This window comes from Lycium ferocissimum, chromosome 1, assembly GCF_029784015.1.
Source record: "Lycium ferocissimum isolate CSIRO_LF1 chromosome 1, AGI_CSIRO_Lferr_CH_V1, whole genome shotgun sequence".
In the NCBI taxonomy this organism is placed as follows: Eukaryota; Viridiplantae; Streptophyta; class Magnoliopsida; order Solanales; family Solanaceae; genus Lycium; species Lycium ferocissimum.
In genome coordinates this window covers 16,014,998-16,035,959 of record NC_081342.1, presented here as the reverse complement: position 1 = coordinate 16,035,959, position 20,962 = coordinate 16,014,998, and the positions used below count along the sequence as shown (strand labels likewise).

The 20,962-nt window shown below is 34.4% G+C and overlaps 1 protein-coding gene across 1 annotated transcript; it reads left to right on the top strand.

The window, feature by feature from the left end:
* Nucleotides 1–9,246: 9,246 nt before the first annotated feature.
* LOC132069192 (GDSL esterase/lipase LTL1-like) lies at nucleotides 9,247–14,831 on the top strand. The gene is made up of 5 exons (XM_059462625.1): nucleotides 9,247–9,989; nucleotides 10,613–10,740; nucleotides 12,019–12,261; nucleotides 13,692–13,944; nucleotides 14,451–14,831. Exons 1-5 carry the CDS (start codon nucleotides 9,749–9,751, stop codon nucleotides 14,678–14,680), a joined length of 1,095 nt encoding a protein of 364 aa, XP_059318608.1. The 5' UTR covers nucleotides 9,247–9,748; the 3' UTR covers nucleotides 14,681–14,831.
* The last annotated feature ends 6,131 nt before the right edge of the window (nucleotides 14,832–20,962 follow it).

The window sequence follows — 20,962 nt, the reverse complement described above, 5'->3', positions numbered from 1 at the left end:
TCACACGTTCAAGTACTAATCCACCAAGAGCTACAATAACGTCAGTAAACACCAAACATTAGCTTTAAGTACTTAAGATTCAATCCCAAGCCATCACCTTATTTACGTAAATTTGCAAAGATTTCCCCTATAAGCTCAACAACCCCGAGAATTCAACTCCTACCAATATTATCAACAACAATACCAACAACATCAATAATGAATTCAAAACGCATTCTAACATTAGTAACTCTTTTCTATACAATGCGACGATATTTCATTTCCATTCAAATCAACCGCATACGATCAAACCAACATCAATATTCACACGTTCAAGTACTAATCCACCAAGAGCTACAATAACGTCAGTAAACACCAAACATTAGCTTTAAGTACTTAAGGATTCAATCCCAAGCCATCACCTTATTTACAGAAATTTGGGCAAAGATTTCCCCTATAAGCTCAACAACCCCGAGAATTCAACTCGGCCAATATTATCAACAACAATACCAACAACATCAATAATGAATTCAAAACGCATTCTAACATTAGTAACTCTTTTCTATACAATGCGACGATATTTCATTTCCATTCAAATCAACCGCATACGATCAAACCAACATCAATATTCACACGTTCAAGTACTAATCCAAACCATTTAAACAAGATTCAAGAACACTTCGGACAATCCACAAAATATTCAAATCAGCCCATCCACTACATAATGCAACCCGAAACCTTCCAAGTTCAAGAAAACAACAATACCACATTTCTTTCTTCCAAATTCATAAACTATATCAACAACCACGTATTACAATATCATTCATGTAAATGCAAGAAACTATATTGCCAATATACTAACTTCTACATTAACTCCCAAACGGTCCCAACTTCAACTTGTGTCATCTAATACTTTCATTTTCATCACATAATCCACAACACAACAACCAAAATATACTAAATGAAATTAGTTCTTCACTCCTATTCGACACCACACATGCACGGCCAAACCCACACCCACGGCTCAACTTTCACACACATAATTTCATGAGTTTAATTCATTTCTACATATCACAAAATGCACAAACACCTATAAAACATATAAAGAAGACTAAACCTCACCTCTTCACCTAGTTCCTTCCTCGGCTAGAGTTGAGAATCGCAAGAATGAACGCTTTGCTTGCTTCAAAAACTACTCCACGTTAACGAGGACCTTCCAATTGGTAGAAAAGCTAGGAGAAAATAATTTTTGTTGATCAAGTTTTGGGCAAGGGTTTCGGCCAAGCCATGGCCGAATGCCACTCCTCTCTCTTTCTCCAAACTTCTTGAATTTTCTTAAGGTGAAAATGATGAAAATGACTTAATTAGTCATCTTATGTCTACTTATATAATTAACACATGTGGCCCATGGCCCACACATGTGCCACACGGCCATAGCCCTTAATTTCATGAAAAAATAATTTCAACTTCTAGCCCCAAATTTTCATGAAATGTTCAACTTTTCATAATTCACTTTTAACCCCAAATTCCTTAATATTCCATACCAATAAAATCATAAGCAACTTATGGCTTAAGACAAAGTCGGAAAAATAGCCTTGTCCATAACTTGTCGCAACCAACTTAGAATATTCCGACGTACAAAATATGGGATATAACACATGAGTTCCAGGTTCGAACCCCCACTTAGTCAAAAAAATTTAAAAAAATCGCAAGGCAGAGTTTGAATTTCGCTATGCCCCCACCGGCAGAATTTTAGTTATGTTTAACCAAAAGTCTGCCGATGGGGGCAGACTTTGCCTTGAGGCATATATTATTTTTTTTACTTTTCAAGGTAAACTTTTAGTTATGCCTTAACTAAAAGTGTGCCCCATAAGACATAACTAAAAGTATGCCCCATAAGGCGAAACTTTTCCTTAAGGAATAACTAAAGTTATGCCGGACCCGGCATAACTATAAGTTCCGCCTTATAAGGCAAAGTTTATGTCTTAAGGGGCATACTTTTAGTTATGCCTTAACTAAAAGTCTGCCCCATAAGGCATAACTAAAAGTATGCCCATAAGGCGGAACTTTTCCTTAAGGCATAACTAAAAGTTTGCCTTATAAGGCAAAGTCTATGTCTTAAGGAAAAGTTATATCTTATGGGGCATACTTTTAGTTATGTCTTAACTAAAAGTCTGTCCCATAAGGCATAACTAGGAAAAGACTTTTAGTTAAGGCTTAACTAAAAGTCTGTCCATAAGTATGCCAAACCCGGCATACACTTGCTAAGGAATAACCAAAGTTATGCCGGACCCGGCATACTTATGCCAAGTTTGCCCATAAGGCATGAGTATGTCGGGTCCGGTATAACTTTGATTATTCCTTAACAAGTGTATGCCGGGTCCGGCATACACGCTACCCAAACCTTGCCTTGCGATTTTTTTTTTTTAATTTATGCTTGAGCGGGGGTTCAAACCCAGAACCTCATGATTTCTGCGCGAAGCTCAGGATTGCAACGCGAATGGCAAAAATTAAAGACCAGCAATATGGGGGGAAAAATTTAAAGACCACAAATATGAGGGACAAAATTTAAAGACCACCCCAAAAGAAGGGCAATCTGCGCAAAAAGATGTGAAATCATTATTGACCTATACGCCGAATGGACCAAACTGATGGTGAAAAAAAAAAATTTGGCGCGGATTACATTTTAAAGGCCCCGGTCTTTAATATTTGTCCCTCAAATGGCCGGTCTTTAATTTTTGACCTTCGTTTAAAAAGTGGTCGAAAATATTCTCAGATTCTTGATTTAGATTCCTGCACAGTAAAAAAAAAAAATTGCAAGGCAAGGCTTCGCGATAACTCAAAAGTTTGTCTTGCGAAATTAAAACTTTTTTTACTCTACTGGGATTATACAAAAGTTAGGCCTCACCGAATAGGCCTAATTTGCTACGAAATTCTACCTTACGAATTTTATTTTTTTATACTTTCCTGGGGTTCGAACCCAGAATCTCAGGGGTATTTTGGCCACTTAAAGTGCCGAAGGACAAAAATTAAAAACCAGCAATTTGAGGGGAAAAGATTAAAGATCACCTCGAATAAGGACATATGTGCGAATGACCCAAAAAATAATAATTGACATTTCCTACTTTTAGCGTAGGAATTTTTTGCACTATATAACCCAAGTAAACGAACCAGGCCTAACGGTCACACTCAATTATTTTGCTCATATAGCTCAGAATTTCCTAGGATATCTGGGTCAATAATTCATCTGTATTTTTCTGAAACAATTCTACTGTTAGTCTGTACTTGATCTGACCTAAAAGTGCAAAGTGTAGAAATTTTATGCGCTATATTGCACTTTTTCACAAGATTTTTTGTCCAAAAACTCATCCGGAGTATATTTAAATCGTACTTTAGATAAGCTAAAATTCATCAAACTCCTAACTTCAAAGAACGTTGCTTTTAGTCTACTCTTGATATTTTTCAGCCTCCTTGAAAAATGTCAAATGTTCAAATTGTTAGGGTTACGTTGTTCTGGGACGGTGAGACCACTCACAAGCAGTGTTTTCAGAGGCGGAGGCGCGAAGTGAGCCGTTTTACCCAGTATGGGGCGTAAGTCTCATGGATCTACGGGGCGTATGTCTCATGTATCTTCAATTTTATAATTTTATTACTAAAAAATAAGCACATGTACAGTTTTCATTATAATTCTACAATAAATCACCAATAATATAAAAAGAATTATTATAAACATTATTTGAGAAAGGTACCAAAACAAAAAATGTTAATGGCCTAGATAATCTTTAAAATGAAATCTTCATTCACTTCATCATCAATCTCCAGATCTATTACTCTTTCCCAACCTCAACTAATATTTGCACTAACTTTTCTTTATATATTCAAAGAAGGAGAAGGGCAAAAGCGTGTAAGAGCAATGAAAATCTCTGTCATATCAGTTTTAGACATAATCATTTAAAAAATACTATTTATGACAGTGTTATTTTCTATGAGAGTTGCTTTCTTTATTTACATATTTAGGAAAAATCATAACAACATGAAAACGGGATAACATAAAGTATAAACATCATTATACCAATAATGAAAATCATAATTTATAATAAAAATACTTTTAAAATATTAAAAATTAAATTTAACGCCCGAGGCATATGCCTTTACGCCCCGGGCTTACGTTTTTACGCTCGGACGCCTTTCATTTGCGCCATGGAGCATTTTTGGTACTCCTCGCCCCAGGACTCACGCCAAAAACACCTCTGAAAACACTGCTCACAAGGGTTATTCTGTGTCCACCAAAATCCAGTGTTAAGTTTATAATAACATTTGAATACAAAATATTTATCACTAAGATATACTCTTTTCCTCTCTAATTATTTATCGTGATTACTAAAAATAGTTGTCTCAAATTATTTTTCGTTTTAGAAGTTCAAGACATAATTAATTATTATTTTTCTATACTACCCTTAGTAGAACTTTGTCATTAATGAAAATGACACATAAATAGAGTAAACATTTAATGGAAAGAGAATATAACCAAGACGTTATTTTTAAGACGGCGAAGATGCCTGAGGAATGGAGGTGGAGTATGATGGTTCCTTTGTATAAGAACAATGGTGATATTCAAAGTTGCAACAACTATAGAGGAATCAAGCTGCTAACCCACACTATGAAAGTGTGGGAAAGGGTGGTGGAGATGAGGGTGAGAAGAGGCGTGTCCATTTCAAAGAACCAGTTCAGATTCATGTTGAGGCGGTTGACTACAGAAGCCATCCATCTTGTGAGGAGACTGGTGGAGCAGTATAGGGAGAGGAAGAAGGACTTGCACATTGTTTTTATCGACCTAGAAAAGGCTTCCGACAAAGTGCCAAGATAGGTTTTATGGATATGCTTGGAGGCCAGAGGTGTACCTGTAGCGTACATTAGGGCGATCAAGGACATGTATGAGGGAGCTAAGACCAGGGTAAGGACAGTGGGAGGAGACTCGGAGCACTTTCCAGTGGAGATCGGGTTGCACCAGGGATCAGCTCTTAGCCCATTTTTATTTGCCTTAGTAATAGATTTTTTGACGCGACAAATTCTAGGTAAGATGCCATGGTGTATGTTATTTGCGGATGACATAGTCTTGATTGACGAGCTACGCAGCAGAGTGAATGCTAAGCTGGAGGTTTGGAGATAAACTCTCGAGTCTAAAGGATTCAAGTTGAGTAGGACCAAGACAGAGTACATGGAGTGCAAGTTCAGTGACGTGACACATGAGCCTGGCGTGGAAGTGAGGCTTGGTACCCAGGCCATCCGAAAGAAAAGAAGTTTCAAATATCTTGGGTCTGTTATACAAGAAAATGGGGATATTGACGATGATGTCTCACATAGTATTGGTGCAGGGTGGATAAATAGAGGCTTGCTTCAGGAGTGTTGTGTGATAAGAAGGTGCCACCAAAACTTAAAGGCAGGTTCTACAAAGTGGTTGTGAGACCGACTTTGTTGTACGGGGCAGAATGCTGGGCAGTCAAGAGCTCTCACGTCCAAAAGATGAAAGTTGCGAAAATGAGAATGTTGCGATGGATGTGTGGGCACACCAGGCGAGATAGGATTAGGAATGAAGATATCCGGGATAAGGTTGGAGTAGCATCAGTGGAGGACAAGATGAGGGAAGCGAGGCTGAGATCGTTTGGGCATGTGAGGAGGAGAGGCACAGATGCCTCAGTGCGGAGGTGTGAGAGGTTAGCTATGGATGGTTTCAGAAGAGGTAGGGGTAGGTCGAAAAAATATTAGGGAGAGGTGCTGAGACAGGACATGGCGCGATGTCGGCAACATCGAGGACATGGCCTTAGATAAGAGGTTATGGAGGACTCAGATTAGGGTAGAAGGCTAGTAGGTAGTCACTGTTTCGATCTATAATCTATTGTCCTTTGATTCTTGCTACTATATGTTGTTTCTTGTACTTCGATTATCTTATTTATCTGTGGTAGATACTGTTTCCTTTTTTCAGACTGCTCTATCTTGACTTATTCGCTTTCTTTAGTTTCATTTGCATTTTGCTTTGAATTGCTTATGCTTATCTAACCTTTCTCGTTGTGTTTTCTCTTGGTACTCTTTCGTAAATGACCTCCCTCCTATCTTCCGAGATAAGGTTAAGGTCTACGTACACTTTACCCTTCTCAGACCCCACATTGTGAGATTTCACTGGGTATGTTATTGTTGTTGTTGTAGAATATAACCAAGACATAAATAAGGCAAAAATAGTCAACTACCCCTCCTAATTAATATTTCTTAAGGAGCGTATAAAACAAAAAAAAAATTAACTTTCTGTAATAAGGAGATACAGATGTTCCATTTCACCACAATGTTTAGCCAAATATGGTGAGTTCAATATCGACGGCGTTGAGTCTTTGACTGATTTTCTAAGGGCGCCAAGTGATTTTAAAGACCAAATCAACCTAAATGCTTGTCAACAAAATAGTTAGGATTCATCCTGAAGTAACACTTTATCAGGCAACCACTGAGTTATGGAGACATTCTTACGAGACAAATTTCAATAGAAGCATTGAGGCCTGATTTGAATCCACTTACGAGGCAAGTTATAGTGCCGCTCCAAATCAACAAACATATTCACTTAAGTAGTAAATATCTATCCTTGTTATGTGTAGTATCATATTTTTGTTATTCATATAATAATGTTCTTTGTACTTTTAGGGATTATCAATTTGATATAAATAATATCAGAAGCTATCGACAAGATCATAATGCCATTGGATCCTCTAAGTTTGAATATACGGATCATGCCGGAACTTCCTCAACCGATCAAATGGAATAAAATGTTGCTCATTCTTTAAGTTTTTAATGCTGTTGATTTTCTTCGGTAGGTCTATCATTTGGATACTTAAAAAATGTATATCCTTAGATCGTTTGAGATGTATTTTTGTTAGTAATTTTATGTTTGATCAATATTTTTAACAAAGTATTTTTAAGTGTCAAATTATGGAAGAAAAGTCATGTCTAATTAATTTAGTAAATTTGAATTTGTTATATGAATAATCTTGTCTTAAAAATCAGAATCACTTATTTTTTTGGAGGAGTTACTCTTTCCGCCCCTGATTAACATCTAAAAAAATATTTTTGTTATTATTCAAAATATTTATTTCTATCTAATCAAAACCTTGGTCCAATACCTTTATTTTCTAAAATAAGTACTCCTTTAGTTTAATTTGTTTGGCTGGTTTTGATTTGGCGGGAATAAGAAAGTTAAAAAAAAAAATTAATTTTATAATCTTAAACTAAAGATATGTAAAATATATCAAAATGTTATTAATATTATAATCCTAAACATGTCAATTCATGTAAAAAGATAATATTAAAAATTATCAAAAAGGAAAGTCAATTCATGTGAAAAGATAATATTAAAAAATTGTCAAAAAGGAAAAAGACGCTCTTTCAAAACGATCCAAAAATGAAAGTAAACAAGCAAATTAAAACGTAAGAAGTAATATTCGTAGAAATAAACAACTTTTGTCCTTTCAAAGCTGAGCCAAACAGACTATAAACCATGAGAGATAATTAAATGACCGAAACCCAAAAGACCAATGAATTACAGTACTATTACAACCGTTGACTTTTAAGTTTTAACTCTTCACACACATGCAATATCAACGCGTCATTCTCAAATCACCACTATCTCTAATTATTAGCTAGTCAAATCAATAAATGTGGTCTTTTCTCAAAGATTACCAACTAAAGTATGCTTATTAATGTAGTCATTTATGAGCCCCTTATAAAACATTGTACTAGTACTTTATTTATTTGGAAAGCCGAATAATCTCTATTACTCTCTCGTTTTACTTTTACTTGTCCAATATTTTAAAAACAAAATTTTTATTTTTACTTATTACTTTTAGCATATTAAGAAAAGATAATTTTTTTATTTTATCCTGAACATTAATTACTTATTTTCAAATCATTCTCCAAGTCCAATGAGACTATACACCAATTAATATAGATATCATAATAAAATACATACTTTATTTATTAATTTTTAAGGAGCGTCTGAAAGTCAAAAATGGATAAGTAAAAATGAGAGAGAGTTCTAAGAATGCTTACCCGTACACGAAAGAGCTCTTTAGCTAGATGAGTTTTTCGAACTGTTCGATAAGATATTTTAAATTTTTCGACAGATACTTCTAATTATTTGTCTCATATTTAGATTGAATTTCGAAAAGTTAAGTATTTAATGTCCAAGGAATGAAAATTTAATTTGATTTTACTCTTGTGTACTCTAAATTGCTGTCATTTATTTAAAAAATAAGAAGTACTGGAGTAATTAATTACGCCACTGTGCCACCAAAGAACTGTAAACGTAATTCAGTTAATGAATGGAAACGCTCCCCTGTTAATCTCAAATGTGTAGTGCAATGTGTAAACTGTATTCAAGAATTCAACTCCAGAACCTGATAAATCGTTTACAAGTGCGACATTACCACGTACCAAATAAATGCAGCCTCATGAGGCTTTTGCTAACTACTTATTTTGGCCTGGTTAAAGTCCCGAATTCATAAGGTAGTAAGGTAATTAATTATTAGCTCATGCATGAGTTCATTTATTATTCCTAAGACCCTAAACCAATATACTGGCAGTGTTTTCCTCATTAATGATTTTCCAGGAAGTTGAGTCATTTTGTAGCATCAATCAATCATATTTCCTCCGGATCAAAAAAGGTGTTCACTTAGCTTTTTTTTCTTGGGTCAAAAAGAGTGTTCACTTAGCAAATCAAGAAAGAATTAACCTTATTTTTTCAGATTTACCCCTATTAAGTGTTATATGATTAAATCCAAATACCTATTTAATTAAAGGTAGCTTAAGGGGTGTGCAAATGGCTAAATGGACACTTTTTTTATCCGGAGGGAGTATCATTTAACCAAAGTCGAAGTCGAGCGAGCGACGCTAAGGCTTCACATCTTCTCAACTCTTTAAGCTAAAGTAGAAGTGTTTTTCTATTTATATCCAACAAATTCCTTTCCTTCTTCCTATGTGGACAAAAATCTCTTTATTTCTCATTCGGAACCTAACCCAAAAGTCATGAGATCAAACCTCATTCACACCAAAATTCCAATCGTCATGGGAAAGTACGAAAACAGAGAACGACCCACCAAAAAAAAAAAAAGTAAGAAGTGACGTGAAAGTTTTTGGAAGTAAATAAATGGAATATCTATTATCCTAATCATAATTAAGATTTTGCTTTACTTAGTTAAATCTCAACTATATATTAGTTTTAAACTATGATACGTGTCTCACATGGATTCAAGTAAGAACTTAAAAAGATGGAAATATTGGAAAATTGAGAGGAGCCGGATTCATTTTTCACAACATTCGTGCATAAAACTTATACGCTTAGTTTTAGTTATGCACGAATGGCAAACAAAACCAAAAAAAAAAACAAGAGCCGATGGCGCTGCAGATAGACTATAAATCCTTAAAGCTAGCTATTATGTATAGTACTAGCTATATGTTCAAATATTGCATGGTAGAAAACATGAAATTACTCCAAATGTCGTAAAAGCAAATTTGTCAAAAGCTTGTTTTTAAATTTTTGCTCAGTTGGCCCCAGATTTTACTCACTCTCATGCTTTTTAAGCCCCCTATTTATTGTGCTTCAACCAACAACGAAATCAAATACAATACTTCTCCTGTATAAATAAATGCCTGATTACTTCAGTCATTTGCACTAAACATCTCATAAACACACAACAAAGAGTTCCTCAATTAGTAGTTTAATTTTTTCTCAATGGCTAATCCAGGTTTTGCTACAACCTTGGCTATTTTTCTAACTTTTTTCACATCTGTAACTTACACTGAGGGTGCACCTCGTGCTTTTTTTGTGTTTGGAGACTCACTAGTTGACAATGGCAACAACAACTTCTTGGCAACTACTGCACGAGCTGATTCTCCACCTTATGGTGTTGATTATCCCACTCACCAACCTACTGGCCGTTTTTCTAATGGCTTTAACATTCCTGATCTTATAAGTGAGTGTCCTCAGAGTTCTTTTTTTTTTTTTTTTTTTTTTAATTGTCTTCCGTGTGACATTGTTGTTTTTAAAATCTATTCAGTCGCAAAACGTGAAACATCGGACGCGTTATTGAAAGTTTTTGAAGTTTGGTCATTTATGGTTTGGCTCTAAATCTACGTGGACTAATAAACCGATGCCACATATTTAATTAAACCATATTTAATTAAAGCTCTGAATGTTCCATCTCATAATTCCATTAAAAGAAGGGGCTTTTTTTAGTCTGAAATTAAGACAGGAGCAAGTTAGGCCCAAAGTCCATTTAATGATGATATCAGAGTCAGGCACATGGTCGATGTGGGGTATTTCTCTTCATTAGAAACTAGCATCGCATTTACGGGTTAGGCAGAACCCAATAACTAATTTAGCGTAGACCCATTATTCACTTAATTAATATGTATCAATAATTTATTAGGAACACAGTAACTTTATATCTCAAAATTGTAGCTCCGCCTCTGATTAACATTTAGGGCTTTTGGGATCCAATATTTGGAAGGATGACAAATTTAAGTTATTTTCAATACGTTAGAAGCATTTTTTACTCTTTTTCGTTTATTTATTATGGAAATTGTGCATGAACAGGCCAACAGCTTGGTGCTGAGCCAACATTGCCGTATTTGGATCCTGCTCTTACAGGAAATAAGTTGCTGGTGGGAGCAAATTTTGCTTCTGCTGGAATTGGAATTCTTAACGATACTGGGATTCAATTTGTAAGTCTAAATATTCTGCATATATTATTTTTCAAGTCCTTTTGTGTTATTTTAGGGTAACTTCAATGGAAAGTAAAATTGATCCTCTATCATAAGTCAAGGGAAGTCTCTAGTAACAATAAATGGTGAATGTGCATGGTTGTAAGTTAGCAACTTGTAAAAAAGCGGATTTTTTTTTAGCTTATATATGTGAACACGCGAACAGTTCAACAAGTTTTTACACTGTCAAAAATTTAACGTGTGACAACACGTTATCTGCTTCCATTAGTACTACTAGAATTCAACGTGTTGTAATATGTCGTTTGCTTTAATTTCAAAGTTACTAATTCAACTGATGATGAGCAATTATTTGTAGTTATCTTTCGATTACTAATACTTCCTACGTGTCACAATTGATCAAGATGACGCAGTGTTTACTAACCCGTAACTACTTTCAACTTTTGATGTTGAATAGGGCCATTAGCTCCTCACTTCCCCAAATTGTCAGCTTCCCCATTTTAAAGTCAAGGAGTAGTATGGTTGGCACACTTTTTTATGAGGTTAATTAATCTTGTCAACCATTGAATTAACTACGAATTTTCAATAGACGTCTCATGCAAGTGACTTTTTTCTTAGTGACAGCCACAAGAAGAAATTTTTTTTGTCTAGACTCTCACGTATGTAACAAGAAGAAGAGAAAGATAACAAGTTAATGAGCGTATAAATATCTTGTACACGTGTCAGCATTCCTTCTTGTGTAGCTATAAGTGAAAAATAATGTTTACATCGGAGGTGTTTGGACTTCAAATTTGAAGTTATTTAAAATTTGTGTTTGTTTATTACATACTGGACAAACCTTCAGCCTCAACTTGAAATTCTGATTTCAAATTTTAAATTCAGCTAAAAACTAGAATTTCAATATTTTAAAATTTAAAATTTGACCTATAAATTTAAAGTTTGCACAAAAAATTCATATTTACTGAGAAATGCATATTCAACATCAAGAGATTGGGGAATCGTAGTAAGCTCGTTGGTTATTACTGAACTTGCTTGTTGGTGAGGGTTCGATTAAAATTCATTATAATCCTTACTCCCAAATTTAATTTTTTTTTTTTTTTTAAAAGTCAAGAAATTATCCATACCACATGGAAGGATTATATTAGAATAGCTAATCACTACTATTCTTGATTTATTAGACCAATAGATCTGATGATGTGTGTGTGTGTATATATATGCTTTTTGGTCAAAGTGTCTCTAATTTGGTTTTGCTAAAACTTGTTTTTGGCGGGTTATGTATAGGTGAATATAATAAGAATGCCCAATCAACTTCAATACTTCCAACAATACCAGGAGAGGGTGAGTGCACTTATAGGAGAAGAACAAACTCAGAGGCTAGTGAATGATGCACTTGTCCTCATTACACTTGGTGGCAATGACTATGTCAACAACTACTTCTTGACTTCATTTTCCGCCAGAAGTATTCAATACAACCTCGAGGATTACTCTCATTTCATTATTGCCGAGTACCGCAAGATTTTGAAGGTAATTTGATTTAATTAGTGCTCTATGTTGAGTTTAAATTCTATGCACTGATGGTGTAAAAATAACTATATTTATACAATAATCAAGTATTTAAAATGGTAATGCAGATAGTTTACACTTACCCTAATGGTGTAAATAATAATTGCACTGTCAACGTATCTAACTTTGATACATACCAATGAATTTTAACTTGTGATACATGTTAGTTATCATTTTTATTGGGTTATCAATTAAGTATTTTAATAGAAATTTATTTATAATTATTTTATAAATGACTGGATTATACCTTTTTTTTTTTTGGGTGGATTGCCCTTCAAAGGCGCTGGTCTTTAATTTTTGCCCCTCAAATTCTAGCTTTAATTTTTGTCATCACTTAAAAAAGTGACGAAAATGCCTAGGGTTTTTTGGTTCAGACCCACTCGATAAAAAAAAAAAAAATCGCAAGGCAATGCTTTTGCAAAACCTCTGTCTTAAGGCATACATTTGCCCAAAATTAGGCCTATTTGAGCAAAAGTTAGGCCTTAAGCCTTAAGGCAGAGGTTTGCCTTAAGGCCTAATTCTGGGCAAAAGTTTGCCTTAAGGTCTAACTTTTGCTCGAATAGGCCTAATTTTGCTACGAAACTCTGTCTTGCGATTTTATTTTATTTTTTACTGTGCTAGGGTTCGAACCCAGAACCTCGGGTAATTAAGCGAAAGGCAAAAATTAAAGACTAGTAATTTGATGGATAATAATTAAAGACCACCCCCGAATAAGGACAATCGTGCAAATTGCCCGGATTATAAAGATACTTTTTAGTGCATAAAACTTAGGCCCATTGTTAAGAAGAGTGAAAAAAAAGTAGCTAGTGCTAAATGCCAATTAATTAGTTGTGAAGAAACGGGCATTTAATTGTTTTCCCCAAGTTCAAGTCAATCTTGGCCTTTTATTCTCAGCCTTTTACCAAGGATCTGTCTTTGACTCTTTGTAACGTAAAATATTGAGTAATGAACAAGAGTTCAATGCTCCTTTCTTACCTAAAAACTATCCACCATAAGATGCTAAGTGTATAAAAGCAATGTTAGTCATGAAAATTCACTTTGAACTCGCCCTATTGGAAAAAAAGTGGGAGTGGAATTTGAAGGGGATAATTACATTTTTATACCGCTTGAAAAAAATATAATAGCCAGCAAATGTATAGATTTATGCTATATACATAAATATACCTAACATATACATAATCAATGTATATGTTGTGTATATTTTAGCTACCCCTGTAATTAATTTCGGCAAACGGGCCAAAAAAAATTGAAAAAAAACCATCTTAAAGCGGATCTTGAAAAGGAAAAAAAAAAAAAAAAAAAGAACTAGCTAGGAGTATCATTTTGTTTTCTTGATAATGAAGTAGAAATTAGTGAGTAACCAGAACTAATCAATATTGAGTAATGTACAGAGCCTATATGATCTAGGAGCTCGAAGAGTGCTAGTGACAGGAAGTGGATCACTGGGTTGTGTCCCAGCTGAGATAGCCTTTAGGAGTTCGAATGGGGAATGCGCAAAGGGACCTCAACAAGCATCAGCAATTTACAATCCACTTCTTGTTGAAATGATTAAAAGTCTAAATCAAGAACTTGGCTCTGATATCTTTGTTGCTGTCAATGCCATGGAAATGCAGAATGACTTCATCACCAATCCCCAAGACTACGGTATGCTTTTTCTAAGTATTTACTCTCTCCAGTACTCCACAATAAGTGATTTTATAACCTTTCATATTTGATCCAAAATGAATAATTTGGTCTCAGTTTATCCTTGTAATGATTTGAATATATTTCTAAAAAGTCTATCATTACTTTTTAATTACTACTGAGTAGTTTAATCATATAACCGTCTTAATTCATGTCATTAAGTGATCTTTCTAATGGACGTGCCAAATCCTTAAAAGATCATGCATTGTGAATATCGGAGAGAATAACTTATATACGTATTCTAGACTGTTTTAAGGGTTACTACAGTTATTTTTAATTTCTAGGTGAGCCGATAATGCAAAGCTTTTTTATGCTGTGATTGCTGTCAATGTATAAAAGTTAAGTTTATTTTTAACTTTAATAATCAATCCTTCATGTGAAACCAAAACAAATGACGTACGTGCGATAATCTTATAAGTAATTAAACTGCTAATCAACAAATTTTATATGGGCAAATTATTATACAGGGTTTGTTTCATCAAAGATAGCATGTTGTGGACAAGGACCTTACAACGGAATTGGATTATGCACAGCTGCATCAAATCTATGCCCTAACAGAGACGAATATGCATTTTGGGATAATTTCCATCCATCAGAAAAGGCAAACAAGATTATTGTTCAAACAATTTTTACTGGTTCTGATAAGTACATTACACCTATGAACTTAAGCACCATTATGACCATTGATTCTGTGTAGTGTGTAGTAGTACTACTTAAGAATTTGGTACCAATAAAACATGTATTATACGTGCAATGTTCCTCTAGGTTGTTGTGTTGTATCGTTCATGTGTTTATGTATCAGTGCTACTCTTATAGGCTCAAAACTTTTGTAATTTTGTTAAATAGTACCTCAGTTTTCTTTTACTAGTTTAATATCGACTTGTTGCACTCTCCTTAAAAAATTATTTATTAAATATTTATTTTACTAAGTTATTTAAATTAAATTATGCTTTGAAAATATTAAATTTGACTACTAGTATTCCAATAAGTTTGAAAAGTGGTTGCCGAATGATCAGGATAAAATTGAGAAAATAAACAGATCTCTCTTGATTTGTTAAAATAGACAAGTAAAAATGAAATAAAAAATTAATATGTTGGATTAGTAAAAGGAAATCGAGGGGGGAGTAAATAACCTAAGTAGAGAAAAGGATATAGTAGTAAGATATAGTATGTTGTAGCTTTAATTACTTGATTTTGTTCGAGACGTTTTCTGTTTCTTTAAATGCAAGTCTCTTACGATCTCCAATATCATGGTAGCTGTTCGTTTTTTCTTTGTGATTCGACCTACTCGATCCTACTATTTATTGTTTGGGAGTTAGGACCCGCTTTGTCACTATTTTCCTATATGAGTTGAAGGTGCCTTTAGAAGTCAAATTCCTGGTTGTTTGTGGGAGTTGGGACTGTTGCTTCACCTTATTTTCTTACTAATTTCCTAATAGTATTCCATTGGAGTATTCGACACTGGACAGTGTGTGGATGAAGCCCTATAGAGTAGGGGGTGGGATGTTAAAGCGTAATAAGTATAATGTCAATCAGGATATTCAACCTTGAAAAAATCCAACTGAAATTTTAGTTGGTGATGCTATGGTCTGATCGACTTATGGTCCTCCTTTTTGTTTTTCTTCGACCGACTTATAGTCTTTTAACCATTGTGGCAAAACCCAATTCATCAGTCGAGGAAATAGTTACAATTGATAAGTAGTAGAAGAGTACGTTTATTTGTAGGGGTGTCAAATAGGCGAGTTGGGCTGAAATTGGATAAGTCAAAATGGGTTGAGCTAATTAATGGGCATTTTTTTGCGCGGAGTGCCCTTCTTTTGGGGTGGTCTTTAAATTTTGCCCCTCATATTTGTGGTCTTCAAATTATGCTTCATATTCTTTGGTCTTTAATTTTTGCCCTTCGCATTGCAACTTTGAGCTTTCGCGCGGGTTCGAGTTAGAACCCCCGCTCGAGCAAAAATTTAAAAAAAAATCGCAAGACAAGGTTTGAGTCGCGTGTATGCGGGACCGGCATACTTTTGTTAGGAAATTACAAATTTTATGCGGACCCCGACATGCCTTATGGGCCGGACGCATAAGTATGCGGGTCCGTAATAACTTTGATAATTAATATAGGGGTGCCGGTGGGGGCATACTTTTAATGGGCAAACTTTTATGCGGACCGGCATAACTTTGTGAAAAGATTATCAAAGTTATGCGGACCCCGGCACTCACATGCCAAGTACGCCCATAAGGCATAAGTATGCGGTGCGGCATAACTTTGATAATTCCTTCACAAAGTTATGCGGTGGAGACATACTTTTAATGGGCAAGCAGCTTTTATGCGGACCGAGTATAACTTTGTGAAGGAATTATCAAGTTATCACAGGACCGTATACTCTGTCTGTCCGCCCACAAGGCATAAGTATGCGGGTCCGGCATACGCTTTGGTAATTCCTTAACAAAAACATGTATCTTACAGGTCCGGCATGTAAATTAAACTTGCCTTGCGAATTTTTTAAAATTTTAGTGGCGTGGGTTCGAACACGAACCTATGGGTGTTAAGCGAAGGGCAAATTTTAAAAGATTTCAAATATGAGGGCAAAATTTAAAGCCTTTGAAAAGAAGGCAATTCTGCGAATTGCCCCTTAATGGGTTGGGCTAAGCCAAGTTATGGGTACAATGGAGAAGAAGTTTTCCTTTTCTTTTCTTTTTTCCAGAGTTCTCTCCAATGTATATTATGTGTAAGTCAAGTTATATTTTGATATACACATGACATACAATGATATACATTGACATATATGGGGCATGGATACAATACACAGTGATATACACTCTTGTCTATCATTGTATGTACTCGTATGTCATGTATATGTCACTGTATGTACTTTGATACATCGGATATACCATAATATACACCGGATGTACACTAGATATGCACCAGATATACATTCACTCCACCTTCAAACCATCACACAAGCCACCATAACCACCACCCTTCTACGATAACAATACAAAAACCACTTACGTACAAAGAAAAAAGGAAGAATAAGAGAGTTTCATTCTAGAACTAGATAGATCGTTTCGCTGGCAGAGAAACTATTGTAGGTAAGACCTGTAAGCAATATCATTGCCACCTTCCATTATCAAAGTCCTCAAACAGTGTTTACGTAATCGAATCATCCGGTGAGGTACTTTCAAATGCTTTAGAAGGCGAAAAATTGGTGTGGTGGGATAAAAAGGAGGAAGGGGAGTTGGGAATGCGGATGGATCAATGAGTGGGATACAGAAACCAAAATATGAGTTTAAAATCGAGGGATACACCCTATTTTTCTTAAGTTGCTATGATGACTATGTTGGGTAATTAATTGAAAATACCTACAAAAATAATATTTGGGGTCCTATTTCACCATATGGTGTAAAATTCTCTTTTCTAAAAGTACCATATAAGGCAAGATTAAATATAGTGTCCCTTTGGTTCATACTTAGGATGAATCTTTTTAGCAAAACCCTTTTTTCCTGTCAAAACACATTAACAAATCTTAACTTGGAAAATTTACAGATTGGTATAGAATTCAAAACATAGTGTTACAAATGCAGTATCCTAGAGCTTCCTCAAATTATCTACAGGATCATCCAAAACGTTATATTAATCACAGTGGTTCAACTTCCTTCTACAAGAGACTCTTGTTTGTAAAGAAATAATATTATGGACTAACTCCCTTCCCCATTTTTTGGGTTTTTGGTGACTTTGGGTTGGTTCAGTAGATCATGGATCTCCTTCCTTACAAATGGGGTAAGGAGAAGAATTAGAAATATAAATGTTTACCCATGATTCTTTGTACTAGAATTTCATTTGATATATTTTTGAAGTACACATATATCTCGATTATAAAGTACTATATCTACGTCTAATAATATATAATCTTCTAGCACATCCGAGACAATTTTGAGCAAGTCCCACTGAATTAGATCTAAATCTACTAGTTGTTTAGTCGCATAGAGAGACTAATTAAAGGGTAATGGAGGCCTATTCTCACTTGGGATATAAGTTGGACAGTTTAAAAATAACAAGAATTAGACAGTTTAGAAATAACAAGAAATGCAAAAGGTTAGAACCTAAAATAAAATATATAGCATTAGCTCTGGTGTCACCATTTCTATTCTTTTTAAAAAATGCTGGCATAAAATGAAACTTTATTTTATGTCAGGAATGAACCTAGCTTGTGTGAATAGTCCTGCTCAATTAGATCAATCTTGATTCTTTCTTGTGACATGGTTCTTGCTATTTTTTATTAGTTGTTGAAGTTGTTACTGGTTGAAAAAAAAGGTAGTACTAAGCAAGATTTTAGATCTCACCACTATAAAGGTCATTTTTAAGTTACTAAAAAATGCCCGAACACGCCTTGCTAGGTGAAAAAGATGATTCCTTCTACTTTTTTGATTGGTTGGCCATGTAATGTTTTCATGAAGCAATTTACCATGATGGAGTAAATTAGAATCAATAAAGCTCTAACAAACAAAAGTTTCACACTATCACTTGGTTTATATACATTTGAGGGGTCATTTGTAGAGCCGTCAAAATGGAAGCTGGCCTTTGATAAATTTCAACCCAACCCATTATCGGAGTGAGGTAGGGTTGAGGATTTTTAGCGCGTTTAAACTGGCGCTTATAAGCTGTAGCCCAAGTCGGCCAATTTCAGACTGGCCGAGACCGGCCGTGGGCCAAAAGGCTATTCAGATTAATTAAAAATTTAAAAGAAGATTGTGAAAAAAGAAGTAAAAACTAGAAATAGTGATTACCAAATAAGTCTTAGTATCTTACACAATACTTTACTCATTTTAACGTTAAATCCTAATCACCAAGGATAGAAGTTGTATTCATGATTGAATTTCAAAAGAAAATTGTGAAAAAAGAAGTAAAAAAATAGAAATAGTTATTATCGAATTAGTCTTAGTATCTTACATATTTTTCTCGTTTAGCGTTATATCCCTAGTACTAAATTCCTAATAGCCAAGTACGCCTACTAAAATTTCTAATCACCAAGCGTAAAAGTTCCATCATGAAATTGTCAAAAACTTGTTACTCGAAATTAGTTACAAAGCTTTACTAAATTCAAAATGGTAATATTTTAAGCGAATTTAAATATTAAGTACTCCCTCTGTTTCAATTTATGTGAACCTATTTCTTTTTTAGTCCGTGCCAAAATAAATGACCTCTTTCCTAATTTGGAAACAAATTCACTTTATGAAATGATTTACAGCCACACAAATATTCAAGACTTATTTTGAACCACAAGTTTCAAAAGTCTTCACTCTTTCTTAAATATCGTGCTCAGTCAAATGGATTCACATAAATTGAAACGAAGGGAGTATTAGTTACTAAATCTAGTTATTTGATAATGTTTAACTAATTGAATTTGCATATGAATGTAGACGAAGATGGAGATGTTAATTAAGGCACCTTTATCACAAACAGATTCAAATGTGTTTGACGATGTATAGGTGTTTGTTTTATATAAGTTGTCGTAAAATTATGTACTTCCATATAATTGTATGATAGAAATATAACAAATTGGTATACTTAGAGGCTCGAATTTAGATTGAAAACAAATTTTCTTATAAAACAAATTGGAAAAAAAAAATGAAGGGTATCGGCCCACCTGAAAATTCACTCTTCCGCCCGTAGGAAATCGGGTTAAATGGCCATTTTAAGGCCCTTACAAGTGAAGGGCCGGCCCGCCCCAGCCCATCAAATTCCTTGGCCCGCGAGGCTTGGGCTGGGTTGGGTTGGGCTGGCCCGTTTTGACAGCTCTAGTCATTTGGTTCGAACACTAAGTGTATTCCAAAATTATTATAATTCGGAGATTATAATTCTTGGATTAATTTATCTCACCTGAGAGGTGGGATAACATAACATTAAATTTGACGAAATAAGGTGAAATATCCGGGACTAAAGTTTGAGATTGAGTTTATATTGTATTAATTGGTTGAAGCTATAAATTTATTTCCGAATAAATTTATATCTAGAATCAAACAAAGTGTAAATTTAATCTCAAACTTATTAATTCTGAGATATCCACCTTTTCCTATCAACCACACGACCGCTTAGAATTGTTATAGTACCATCTTCTAACTATTTGTCCGTCATGGAAGTAGTAATTTTAGTGAAAACTCGTATTGATTTTTATTTAATAAAATTTATCATTCCAATTCTACTCAATTTTAAGTTATAACTTGTGTTTGATATTTACCGAAAATATTATCCAGAACATTTTCTAAACAAAAGTTATTTTTTGGTGTTTAATTTGCAAAAATATTTTTCACCAAATGGGGAACGTGGCTTTCCTCATTTTTCGGGCTGAGATTATTTTGTAGCTTTGATTATTAGCCTATTTGGCCAAGCTTATTTTTCCTCAAAAGTACTTGTTTTTCTAATAAGTGCTTATCTTAAAAAAAGTGAGGTGTTTGGCCAAGCTTTTGAGAGGAATTAAGTGCTCCTGAGGAGTAGCAAAAACAGTTTTTCAGAAGCTAAAAAAATAGTTTTTGCCCAAAAGCAATTTTTTGAAAAGTACTTTTGAGAAAAATATACTTAGAATCATTTTTTAAAAGTTTGGTCAAACACTAATTTTTGCTCAAGTGCTTTTTAAATTTATTAGCAAACACAAACTGCTTTTAGCCAAAATTACTTTTTTGAAAAACACTTTTCAAAATAAGCTGATTGTATAAGCTTGGCCAAACAGACTATATCTCCGACCAACATATAAACATTACTGTTACTATCAATTTACAAATCTCAAAAAAATCATTAGAGCACTATACGAGTTGCTACCACTCTTACTAATTTTTAATAAAATTTTCTGTAATCACACCAATCAGGTACAATTTTTATTTTTATTTTATAATGACACCCTGTTATCCCGTCTTACGATCTGCCATTACTATCTTGCTCGTGATAAGAGAAGCTTGGAGCATTATATTGTCATTTGTGCTGATTGAT

Bases quoted from the DNA above. Each gene is read 5' to 3' on its own strand.
- LOC132069192 (XM_059462625.1), top strand. From the start codon at position 9,749: ATGGCTAATCCAGGTTTTGCTACAACCTTGGCTATTTTTCTAACTTTT. The intron at 9,990-10,612 runs GTGAGTGTCCTC...GTGCATGAACAG, and splicing joins TAACATTCCTGATCTTATAA to GCCAACAGCTTGGTGCTGAG. The intron at 13,945-14,450 runs GTATGCTTTTTC...ATTATTATACAG, and splicing joins CACCAATCCCCAAGACTACG to GGTTTGTTTCATCAAAGATA.